This window comes from Tachysurus fulvidraco, chromosome 12, assembly GCF_022655615.1.
Source record: "Tachysurus fulvidraco isolate hzauxx_2018 chromosome 12, HZAU_PFXX_2.0, whole genome shotgun sequence".
In the NCBI taxonomy this organism is placed as follows: Eukaryota; Metazoa; Chordata; class Actinopteri; order Siluriformes; family Bagridae; genus Tachysurus; species Tachysurus fulvidraco.
This window is the reverse complement of record NC_062529.1, coordinates 10656515-10670076: the sequence shown is the minus strand read 5'-3', so window position 1 is coordinate 10670076 and position 13562 is coordinate 10656515. Positions and strand designations below refer to the sequence as shown.

Here is a 13562-nt window from a genome sequence, read left to right as displayed (position 1 = left end):
AGTTGGAATATGTTGCAGAATGTTTTACATACGTTTATTAGTAAACACACTCCTGCATTTGACCATGCGAAATGAATCTTAACCCAATGTTATACGCCTTTACTGTCGGCTATGAGGTGATGTAAAACAGAGGTGGAGATGTGACTGCGTTATACCTTACACAAGTCGTGGTTAGATCGGAAATTCAAGGCCTCTGTTTAAGGTTTTTATGATTCTTTAGATTTGACCATTTGCTTTTCGCAACGCAGATGTAACGTTATCCCACGTTTAACGGATTGTTCGCTTCGATGAGCGCATAAAAACTGAACAATGTTTGGTTGCTTTTCTTTCCAGAACCAGCCTTTGGGGAGGTGAACCAACTCGGCGGTGTGTTTGTAAACGGAAGACCGCTACCCAACGCCATCCGCCTCAGGATTGTTGAGCTGGCACAGCTGGGAATCAGGCCGTGTGATATCAGCAGGCAGCTGCGGGTATCTCATGGCTGTGTGAGCAAGATTCTGGCCCGCTATAACGAGACCGGCTCCATTCTGCCAGGCGCTATCGGCGGCAGCAAGCCGCGAGTCACCACCCCTACGGTAGTCAAACACATTAGGACTTACAAACAGCGGGACCCGGGCATTTTCGCCTGGGAAATTCGGGACAGACTGCTGGCCGACGGCGTGTGTGACAAATTTAACCTGCCCTCTGTCAGCTCGATTAGTCGGATCCTGCGCAACAAGATCGGGAATCTGTCGCAGCAGAGCCAGTATGAGCCGAGCAAGCAGACTTCTCACCCTCAGCCGCAGCCCACGCTGCCCTATAACCACTTATACTCTTATCCAACTGCGATCGGAGCCACAGGGACTAAAGTACCAACTCCCCCTGGCATGGCTGCTCTTCCAGGACATATGGCTATGCACAGAATATGGCCCTCTTCTCATTCTGTCACAGATATACTTGGCATTCGATCAATAACGGAGCAGCAAAGTAAGCATACTCTCAGTTTTTGGTAATGGAAACTACTTTTTATTGCCTCACTTAACTTAATGTGTGTGTGTGTGTCTGTGTGTGTGTGTGTGTGTGTGTGTGTGTGTGTGTGTGTGTGTGTGTGTGTGTGTGTGTGTGTTTGTGTGTGTGTGTGTGTGTTTGTGTGTGTGCGCGCGCGCGCATGTGTATTCATTCGGAAATTTGGTTAGCAGGAAACAGATTATAAAAGTTACAAAATATATATTTTAAGAGCACTATACCACTCTTTAAATACAATGTCGCATTTATTCGGAGAATAGAAATGAGCTTATATGAAAATGAGGCAAATCATATCGTAAATTGACATTTATTTTTAAATATTCCTCTACGTGCGGTCGTAATGAAATACTTCAGTTCAGTTGAACTTCTATGGCTACTTTAAAACAAATGGCCGAGTGGTATACAGTACTATAATAATCAGTTAAACGAAGAGTCGTAAGACTGAGAGAAAAGCAGAAATCAAATGTGGTGTTTGAATTTGACATAATTAAAAAAACTGAGACTACACTGCTTGTTTGAGATTTTTTTTAAATCAACTTCAGGTATGCATAGAGGTAAAAAAAATATATTCAGATTTCACAGCACATTAAAATCACGTCACTGTTTTTGAGTTATAATGAAAATGTGTCATTTTAAGTAGCATGTCCGGCCTCCCAAATATAACTCTATGAATTAGTAAGACAATTATTTTGGCAAATCGATATTTTGACTTGGTCTGTGAAATGTAGCTACTGTCCCGGGTTTCTTGTGATCCTTACAGAAGCAAGTCCGTCTTCCAATAGGCCCCAGCCCAGGTAGCTCACATTTAATCAATCTAATCAGCAAGACCCTTTTCAAAGGCGACGCAGATATTCGTCCCGAACAAGAAATACCAGTGAGGAATGTGTTCTCAAAGGCAGACTTTATAAACAATTTATGCGTTTCCAAATGATTCGCAGATGTTTGCGGCAGGTTCTGAAAGCTGGAGTAAAGTATAATATACACTACGTGAAGCGAGACGTTTTAGTACTGAGTCAACTGCAGCTTCACAACATAGTATATTTATTAATGAATATAAAGAATTAAAATAACCCAAAACAAAACAAAATAAACCTTGAAGCGACTTAAGAAATATAAAGAAATCACTTTTGTGAGTTAGAGCCCAGATCAATATAGACCTGTATACACACACACACACACACACACACACACACACACACACACACACACACACACACACACACACACACACACACACACACACACACACACCAGCAAACTTCAGAATCCTCAGTTCTGAATTACCACCTACGGCATTGAATTAACACCTTCAGCGTTCATTTCTGTGTGTCCATCTGGAATTGTATAAACACTGTAGGTGTTAATGAAACACATTTTTGTCTGTCTTAATTGCTGTAAAATAATAAGAATACACTGATCTCGCGAGAGGGAAACGACAAAAGCAGCCCTGTTACAGCCCTGGTGGCCTTCCTTTTCCAATTTCAACCTTTAGAAAGCATGTATAATATAATATCCATCACGAACAAAACTAAAGTGGTCAGAGAAAATCTAATTTGGCCTCACAGGAAGAGGCTCAGTAAATGTTCCTGGTCATTACACGAAAGAAGCGCCTTATATTTCCAGTATGCTGCAAGCAAGGTTTGACACACACACACACACATACACACACACACACACGCACACACACGCACACACGCACACGCACACATTTCATCAGTCACAATAGCAGTATTATTGGGACTATTTCCATTTATTACGAAATAACAGCTGGTTATTTAAATCAACCAAGTTTAAAATGGTAAAACACCAAAATTTGTCAGCTGTAAAAGCAACAACATATACTCTAAGCCCAGCGGCCTGGTGATAGAGGGACCGGGAGGCTATAAGCTGGAGCTGTTCTGCTTGGGCTCACGTGTGTCGTCTCTCACTGCCATCTTCCTTGTCTGTGTTTTGCCCCCTTCAGTTAGTGACAGTGCGTCCTTTCCCAGCGCCAAACTAGAAGAATGGAGCGCTATAAGCAGGAGTAATTTTTCGTCAGCGAGCTCTCCATTAGTCAATGGCGTGGATAAGCCTCACTTAGAAGCTGACGCGAAATACTCACAGGTAAAAAAGTAAGAACATCATATAAATAATTAATCATTTAAAGTAAAAGGAAGGATTAAAAGGCGGTTGTAAAAAAGCGGTCATTTATATTAGAATTCACTACTAACTACAAACAGAAATAGCAGTGTGTGTGTGTGTGTGTGTGTGTGTGTGTGTGTGTGTGTGCGTGCGTGCGTGCGTGCGTGCGTGCGTGCGTGCGTGTGTGTGTGTGTGTGTGTGTGTGTGTGTTGGGGTTGGGGTAAGTGGCGGTTTGGGTCGATGTGTGTGAAGTTATGTGCGTCTCCCCTATGACCTAGACACATTCTTGGAGACCATGACCCAGACACGAGTACTGTGCTTTAAATACCCTTTTACCATTATTATTATTATTATTATTATTATTATTATTATTATTATTATTATTATTATTATTATTATTATTATTTCTTGAATTAACCCCCAGTCCCAAGAACTAATATATGTCGTGGGATGCTTCATGACATTGGCATATGGCGACTTAACCTTCAATCATAATCTGTCTAGGGCCTAAATGTATTTTAGTGCCGTCTAATCTTAATGTTTAAGCTAATATATTCTTGTAATTAATTCTGCATGTCAGTGTCTGTACAAAAACACATCATCACAACATATTATAAACTATGGGGTATTAAATAACTAATGAATTTTGCAATTATTTAATATAATCCTTAATAGAAATAAATCAGATGTATTTGTTTCTATTAGACTTTTAAAAAGACATACATTGGGTTGATAAATCAGCAACTAAACATGAAATTATGCTGCTGATTTTTCTGGTGAATTCTGATAAACAATAAAAATAAAAGCATTTGAGTTGTTAAAATAGCTATATATTTATAATAATCCTAACATGCCGATTGTCTCCTGTTAAATATTGCAAAAATGCTGGCTTGATTTAAATTTTTTTATTATAAATATACTCACTGAATGCCAAACCCTCCAATACCCACTGAAAGTGATTTTTATGTATAGCTCTTTACTCAGAAGAGATGTATTTGTTCTCGAGCTCTGTTTGTCAGTTCCAACAATGGCAAACCAAGCGGTACACACACACACACACACACACACACACACACACACACACACACACACACACACACACACACACACACACACATACACACACACACATACACGCACACGCACACACGACAACAGAAATGATGGCGACGGTTTTTTTTTCTTTAAAAAAAAAACCAAAACGTTTTTTCCAAACTTCTGTCATTTATTGTGCTCATATCTGTAGTAGTTTTCAAGTTAAACAAATCTTTCTGTGTGAATTTGTGCATTATTGTGTAGTGATATTTAAACATTAATTATGGGTCCAAATACATATGGTTAAAGTTATTAATATCAATTCACTGCACATTGTTAGTTCCCATTTTATGTGCGGATAGTGCTGATTTTGTGCGTTTTAATAATTTGCCCAACACCTCTGGACTAAGTTGTATGTAAAACAATACGCATCCAATAGGACTCCAACACAGATTGTGTATAATTTTGCTATTATTTATAGGCTATGCTGTGGATTATTATTATTATTATTATTATTATTATTATTATTATTATTAGTAGTAGTAGTAGTAGTAGTAGTAGTAGTATTATTGCTATTGCTATTATTGTCGTTATTATTATTAGTATTAATAATAGCGACAATAATAGCAATAATAATAATAATAATAATAATAATAATAATAATAATATGATAAATAGTTTTACATTTATTATTATTATTATCACAGCATTCCGATCCAATAACAACAACAACAACAATACTACTACTACTACTACTACTACTACTACTACTACTACTACTACTACTACTACAACTACTACTACTACTACTACTAATAATAATAATAATAGTAATAATGGAGCTCGAGAAAGGAAGCGGGATTGGTGACGTCTGTTCTCGATGGGAGGAGAATGGCAATGGAACGCTGCAATGCAATTGATTAATCGATTATTACAGGAGATTAGAGGTTTATGTCTCGTGGAATACGACGGAATAAATCTTTATTACCGGCGCATGAGCGCTGACTCCAAGGCCATTATGAAAAGTGACTTCAAAGCCTAATTCTGGTCTACTGCTTATGCTATGCAACATTAAAAAGCTGCTAATGCCGTGTTTGGAGATGTCTTTGACGATACATGACCAGATATTACGAATATACCTGGACTACATAAGAATCTAGAACAGAAGCCAATGGCTCCAGAATGATTCACTTTCTCGTGAGGACTTAACAAGGACTAAAAATATTTTTTTCGGGAAATTGATACACAGTTATAAATCAAGGGTTATTATTATTATTGTTATTGTTGTTGTTGTTGTTAATAGCATTATATATTTTTTATTATTATTAAGCATAATAATAATAATAATAATAATAATAATAATAATAATAATAAATATAATTGTATTTTTACAATATGTTTTTTTGTTTTTTACACGTTTCTTTGGGCTACTTCACGTTTAGCTTCCCGAAAGCGTCGTAAAGTGAGAATCATCTCACTTTACTGTGTTTTGTTAAACGTGTGTCGCCCCCAAGCTTTTAGGCAAATAATAATAATAATAATGATAATAATAATAATAATAATAATAATAATAATAATAGGAAATGAAAAACTGCTCATTTAGGGCCTTGTCTAATTTCATCTGTCATTCGCGCTTCTAAGCCGATCGTAGAAAATATGTCCACGAGAATCCAAAAAACATGTTTTTTTTTGTATAATTATTGTTGTTAATTTTATATTTTGAACTTGCTTGTCAGCTCTATGCATTTTATTTCTACAGCCGCAACTTCAGTAGCTGTAGTTATTACCTAACAGAAAGCAAAGCAGGTTATTTAAAACACTGATAATTTTGCTCATAATTTTTTATATGCTTGTGGGCTTATGTAGCAAGCCTATATGCTTGTTCTAGTGCCTGCAGGCATTTTAACTAAGCCTATACGTATGGCTTATATTAATTTGACGATTACATTAAGGCATTGAAAATCCCCTCTGAGAAACGCACGTGAGGAAATGGTTGACAGGAAATTTAAGACTAAAGCTACAGTTAGTCTAACATGAAAAGACCCACCAGAATAGTCTCTGGTACATTCTAGTTTGCTTAATTGGTGGGGTTTCCTTACATGTAGCATGGTTGCAGTTTCACATGGACTTATCAAGCAATGCATCTGTGATTTTTTTTAACCAGATGTTAAATGTTACCATCAGTGTTATAGTTTTGATATTCATACATAAATCCAGATGGCTCACCTTAGTAAGCACTCTTTAAGCACTATTGTGTAGGTGAAAGGTGAAAAACAACTAACGAGAACTTATGGGTAAATCATGTGCATATTTGGGCAAAGGCATAATTAGATAAATTATATTTTAACAGTTAAATTAGAGCCATAATACGTTCAAATATTAAAACTGTCATTTTTTTAATATTTCATATTTCATATAATTTCTTTCCATAGAACATCTTATGTCTTTCATCATTCTTTACTTCAGAATGAAGTCTACAGCCAAAACTTCTGGCTCAGTTCTTTTGCTGTTTATTCACATTTTTTAATGTTATGAAAGAATATATCTTACTGTTTGTCTGGTCACTCTCACTTATAATTCACCCTTACTCTCCACACTCACAGATGCCGAATGGCTTGCTCACAGTGAACAGCTATGTCACAGCTCCCAGCATCCATCCTTACCCTCCTCCCACCCAAGTGTCGCCTTACATGGGGTACAGCGGCACCACGTCGGCCTATGTGACCGGCCCCACATGGCAGCCACCCAGTGGCAGTGCTCTCTCTCCCCACAGCTGTGACATCACTGCCCCATTGGCTTACAAGAGTATGGCAGCCGCCCGGGACTCCATGCACCCCGTCACTGCCTCTGCTCTCTGATTTAGCGCTGGACAACAGCATATGTGGGACAGGATTTCCTAGAAAAGCCATTGCTGAATGGACTAATGTCAACCCTCTGATATATTTATGAATGACTTGCCTGAGGAGTCCAGCACTTCCTGGTTTAATCCCCAAAAACTCAATTTTTGCTAGTGTGAGAGAGAACGAGTCAGTGCTAGTTCTGTTTGTCCATGGTGCAGATGACAGTGTCCTCAAAGACTATGTTGCAGGTCAGAGCACAGTGAACCTTCCTCATCAAAAGGATATATTGCTAGCTCAACTTCAGTGATGTTCTTTCTGTGAATATATATACTGAATAAGCATTATGTTAAAGAACCGGTCAGTCTGCATTTAAGTGTTTCAGGGTGTCATAAATGAGCTGTTTTGCTTTTGTTATTGTCACAGTTTGATAAAATCATTTAGGATACCAGTTTCACTTCTCTTCTAATGTATGCCAGAGCTTTCGGGAGAAGTTATTACATTTATTTATTAGTAAGGTACGTTGAATGCTGTGCAATTATTACACATTAATGCAAGCAGAGCCAGTGTGAAACAGTGATGCACATTCTGACACCACCAGCATTCAGTCATGCTACATTAATGATCAGTGAAGCTGCACACTTCCAAACGTTGCACAATGAATTTGAATGTATCATTATTAAATGAGACAAATGACAGACCTCAATTTATGGATTATTTTTCCAAGTGTTCCTTGCCAGATTATTATTATTATTATTATTATTATTATTATTATTATTATTATTATAGAATATATTATAGTATAATTTGAGTATAAATTATGAGTATTAGACTCCATATTTGTGATACTATCAAATTATTATAAACTGAGCCAACATGGTGTATTATTTATTTCTGGTTTTTAAGTTCAGTTTATAAGTAAATTCAATTTCAAAGCGGTAAACATTCATATTGGTCTGATGCTGGTAAGCTGATTTTATATGACAGGACGAATGTACTGACATCACTTTTGGTTTAGGTGGCCAAGTATTTCAGTGTCATTGTTGTTCTCTTTGATTTGTTCCAGATATTGGCAGCTCCATTGAGCTAGGGCTTTAGTGTAGATTTTTAAGCAATCACAGATCATCACTATAGACATTCAAAGTTTGAATTAAGTATTTCAGAATTTTTTTATAACAACTTTAAAGGAACTAAACAATAAGTCCTTTTCCATCTGTTCTCCAGCATGTCCATAGACCTTCATGAATATTTATATGAATACAAAAACATGAATCTGTTAGGAAGGGTCTGAGTATGCCATACAATAACCACAAATCATACATACTAATCTAATTTGCTTTAAAAATTACCTGAAGCACATGATTAAAAGATCATTTTAATAGTACTATCAAAAAGTACACGTTAAACACATGATTTTAAGGACAAAAAACAAAAAGTTAAAATGAAACAAACAAACAAACAAACAAACAAACAAACAAAACACAAGTCATTTAGCTTATAATACATAATGATCAGCATTTTTTAATTTCTTATTGCCTTACACATGTGCAATGGCTTTGTCTTTCTGAAATAAAATGTAGAAAGCCTATAGCCAAGTTACAACTTACCCACATGTTGCAACAGTCCCCACATGTTGCAGTGTAAACAGCTGACCCAGTGCTGCTGCTGATTTGACTTGGAAAACACTTACACCCTGGCACCGTGGTCACGGACCGTTGCTTCAGAATCGCAGTGACCGTATATGAACCACCGAAAAGCACCACACGTTCAGTGCATCATAGCCACCGCACACATTCTAGTGATGTCATTTTATTCAAAGAAGGAGCTTTGAATGCCATTTACGTATCTTCAGGGCTAAGGGACACGGACGTTGACACTACACCTGCATGGGTTTAACATACTGATTTTAGCCATGTATTCTGCACACTTACTACATACATTAGCTTCATTTGGCTTGATTCAGAATAAGTAGAAGAGTGGGAGTCTAGCTGAGCATAGATAAAAAGCTGTAATTCACTAAAGTCATGTCTTTAAGTTTTGTGGGAATTGTGAAACAAGCAAATGTTCTCGTATAGCACATAGGAAATGCATGAGAGAAAAAATAGTGAAACTTTCATTTACCTACCATACCAAACATGCATAGAAAGCCAGAAAGAAACACATTAGTAAAGCATGGAAAGCCTTATGTCACATGGTTATGTCAAATACCTTATGTCACATGGTTATCTTTAACTGACTGTCTGTGCAACAGGCTTTAGACAGGAGTGTGGGCATAGAAACATTAAACAGGGATTAAAACAATAACAGAGAACATGGTGAATGTGCTGGCTTGATTTTATAATGACCCTAAGCAGATTGTTTCCCCGGGTGTATTAGAAAAACATGTTCTAAACACACACAGGTGAGTTTGCGCCTCCTAGTCTGAGCGGATCCATTTATGGAAAGCACAGCCCCACTGTCCGTGCTGATTGCATTTCACACTTAAACTATATACTGTCTAATGCAATCAAAGTAAAGTGTGGGGTCGAGTACAGAAGACTTTTCTGTATTTTATTTCATTTATTTCAAACCAGCATAAAAATAGGGACAGAAACTCATTTAATTATTCAGTAACCGATGAGAACCATGAGAAGTTGCATGTGTTGGGAATTCTTTAGAATGGAATAAAGCCTTATGATGACAGACAGAATGCTCTAGAAAACAGACTTGAATATACTGAAAAGCCTTGTAAGCTCATAATGTACGAGACAAGCCGACAAGACAAACTGACTCTACAACATAGTGATACCGAACATAGCAAAGCAGAGCTGCTGAGTGTCCCTGACTTTAAACTTCCCTGCTTAGAAATAATATCACATGCCCTCAAGCAAAAAATCTGAAGTCATAGCTAATGACCATAGTGACTTATTGCATTATAGAACTAAAACAAATTACAGCTACTTAGTGAGACAAAAAGATACAAACTACAGGATACTATCCATTTATGCTGCCAGATTCAGAAACCACAGCTGTTGTGTTTTCCAGCATGACCATCTCTGATGAATACATATAGCTGGTTGGAAAAGGAAGTAAAATGGACAGGACTAAACAAGAGAGAAACAGGGAGACCATGGAACTATCAGTAATGCTACAAGGAATATTTACTAATTAACTGATTTTTTTTGGCTTCAATGGCTTCTCCAGAGGGAAAATGTAATTTCAGACAACTTACTTTAGAACATCTGTATAGGGCTATATAAAGAATCAAATATGGTAATGCAACATCCTTGGAAAGATTTTAAACAGATAAAAAAAAAAGAAATAAGAGAGGCATTTAAAAGGCAATAAAAAAGCACTTACAGACAACATATTAATATTAAAATGAAAATAAAACAAATATCAAAATGGAATTGGCAGAAATAGCATAAAGATTTCTAATAAAGTCCTTCTGAGTCTTGGGTGTACATGTGTCTATCGTCCTTCATGTGTATATGTCAGAGAAACCAGTCCAGAGTCAAGAGTCAAGAAGCTTTTATTGTAATTTCAACCATGTTTAGCTGTTGCAGTACACAGTGAAATGAGACATTTATCCAAGACCATGGTGCTACACGAAACAAAGAGAGACCTGAGGACTTAGTAAGTGTGTCCTAGCCACCTGAAGTGCAAAAAAACACTGAGTAGGTGGAGAGCAAAGTTGGACAGAGCAAAAGAGTTTGTCCATTCATTTGTCAACATATGTGAATTTCACGGTTTTGTTATTTTAACTTGAGCTGAGTTATGCTGCATCAGCCTGCAGGCTAGAGGAGCTGACAGACAGCTTGTTCTTAGCTGCAACAGCTGTGATGGCTGACAGGCATCCACAAAGTATCAGCAACAAAGTTTCTGAGAGGAGATGGAAAGGACGAAAGTCCCCAAAAAATCCCCAAATGAACGATTACTAGTATTGGCATGATAAAGTTCCACATACACACTCATTCTAAAAGGAAAAAAGACAGAGGAGCTAAATGGCATTGTGGCTGAAGCCAATCAGGTGCTTGACAATATATATCAGTACTCTTCTGTACATTTCATCACAAATTGTTTAAAATCACTGTAAAAAATGACAGCCTGATTTAGTTATGTGAACGTTCTTCTCATTAACTTTAATGGTCAAACAAGTTTTGGATATTAAACTCAAGTTTTGAAAGATGAAAGGATTTTTTCATGTAGGATAAAACTATTTTTAAATGTTTTACAGTGAAAACTTCTCCCTATTACTTCTAAATTTCATTCATTTTTTGTGTTCACTAAGCAAACTTGGAATAATAATAGGACTCTCACATTTGATTTATTTGCAATTGATCTATGATGGAGTTTTAAACATAATTAAAAATAGTGTCCTACATTCACAAATGCAAACATTTCAACTGTAATATTCAATAAATACATTGAATTCAATATGCAAATCATTGCTTCCAAGTTCATCACACATTAAGATCAATGTAAATGCTACATATCACAAAAAAAGTGAAAATGACTGAAATTTCCTTAAAAATTACAAGCAATCATGGTCAAAGAAAATACGACACTTTTTGCCTCATCCATATTTCACAAGAAGTGCCTTAATACATAGAAACTAGTATTGACCTGTTAAATTGCTAAATACTGCATCGTCACTAACATATTGACATAAGTCACTCCACCCGTATGTATCAGAACGTATTTTGAAGCTAAAAGAATTCTTTGGTGCTGTTCCATCAGAGAGCAAATAAGCTTCCAATAGAAAGACACAAGAGTCTTAAACTTGTTTTAAAGTAAGCTGAATCTGATCCCATTTCCTGGTAGTGGTGAGTGTAAAAGACTGCAGTTTTTGTTTGGGTGTGAAGCACAACTGTGGTTACAGTACTAGTGTACAACGTCCCATGACATCTGAGGATCACAGGTGAAAATACCTCAAAAAGGAATTTTAAAACTTCTCTCAAAATCAGTGAGAGCAGAATGAGGTATGAGAATTAATGAGCTACAAAATCTAAGTAATTTCTATTAAGCCATTTATTTATTTGTTTGTTATCTTAGAACACATTGTCATAATTTTGATAAATTTGTGACCTACAGAGTGAAATCTGACTGCTGCTTGACAGCGTTTATCACCAGTTTCTTTGTAGCCAGCCGGAGACATACTCATACACTAGCAGCATGACAGCACCTCCTACACACATAAACCACATGGCATGAGAAACAATCAACAGAACACAAGACGTTATCGCAAAATAAATTCTGTATTATCCACTGTTGTAAGATTACCTGGTCCAAGTCTCATGATCTTGGGAATTAGTCCTTTGTACAATGCAAGACATCTATAAAATAAAATCAGACACAGTCGGTTTAAAAATTTCTTTGAATTAAATTAATACTTCAATATATTATGATATTATATATATATATATATATATATATATATACATATATATATATATATATATATATATATATATATATGTAAATATATAAATCCATGCATTATTACAGGTCTAAACCCTAGTAATACGTAAAAGGATTATGCATGTGCCCCATAGTGCTTAGGCAGATACAGAACCCTAAAATTTGGCCATGTTGTGTACTTGCCCCTAATGTGTTCAAGCTGATCTTTGGCTCGGGGTCGCCACTCTCCGTGTCGCAGCCTCTGTCCCCTACCTCTGCTCGCGTTAATAAGGCTCGAGCCACTTCCTCCCTGCCCCGCTGTCTGATTAAACTGACCTGTCGAGCGCCGTGTGCCTCGTTAGGACCTGCATAACGACGTCTCCCATAGGGACCACTAATTAGCTAGGACTGTGTTGTGTTAGAGGGTTGGACAAAATAGGGTAGAAGGTGTACCCTCTCAGCACCCCAAAGCCCAAATGGCTACACTTAGTGGCTCAGTCACACACACAGAAAATCTCTCTCTCTCTCTCTCTCTCTCTCTCTCTCTCACACACACACACACACACACACACACACACACACACACACACACACACACACACACACACACACACACACACACACACACACACACACACACACACACACACACACACACACACAAAACCCCACCTTAACCCAGGCCCCAAGTGATCTAATAAGAAGCAGTCTGCAAGTCTCCATGAGCAAAGTAAAGGAGCAAATCACAATCCTGGAAGCTCATAAAAGCAACAAATTCACTTGCAAGCCAGTCAAGCCAGAAGATACTCTTCATCTACTACAGCAGTGGCACTCAGAACCTCAAACACAATCAGAGCAGCATATCAACATGTATAATCTGTATGTAATAAATATGCTAGTAAAACCCAATTGATAAAAACATCACAAATGTCCTCAGCATTCATGAAACTGAAAAGCAAATATCTAACAAAACGAAAATGTGAACGTTGGCCAGATACAGCTAGGGTATGTTAGTAGAGAAACACCCATATTCACATGACTAATATTTAGTGTATAAACAATAGTTGCTTTTTGCTGCTTCACTGACTTGTAGTGAGTTTCACAATAAGGTCAGTAATAAACTAAGTCCTAACAGGTAAAAAAAAAATACTGAAATTTTTTTTTAATTTTAATAATAACAAAGAC

The 13562-nt window shown here is 36.9% G+C and overlaps 2 protein-coding genes across 3 annotated transcripts in view; one reads left to right on the top strand and one right to left on the bottom strand.

The window, feature by feature from the left end:
• Positions 1–7449, top strand: part of pax9 (paired box 9) — a 7919-nt gene extending 470 nt beyond the window's left edge. Inside the window, exons 2-4 of the mRNA XM_027172085.2 lie at positions 334–966; positions 2969–3108; positions 6765–7449. Of these exons, the coding sequence (XP_027027886.1) occupies positions 334–966; positions 2969–3108; positions 6765–7019 (1028 nt within the window). The 3' untranslated portion in view covers positions 7020–7449. The remainder of the gene's footprint in view (positions 1–333; positions 967–2968; positions 3109–6764) is intronic.
• A 3042-nt stretch (positions 7450–10491) lies between these two features.
• slc25a21 (solute carrier family 25 member 21) overlaps positions 10492–13562 on the bottom strand; it is a 70289-nt gene continuing 67218 nt past the window's right edge. For both annotated transcript variants that reach the window (XM_027172746.2, XM_027172747.2), the window contains 2 exons: positions 12261–12313; positions 10492–12165 (listed from right to left, as the gene is read on the bottom strand). In XM_027172746.2, coding sequence (XP_027028547.1) covers positions 12104–12165; positions 12261–12313 — 115 coding nt within the window. In that variant the 3' untranslated portion in view covers positions 10492–12103. The remainder of the gene's footprint in view (positions 12166–12260; positions 12314–13562) is intronic.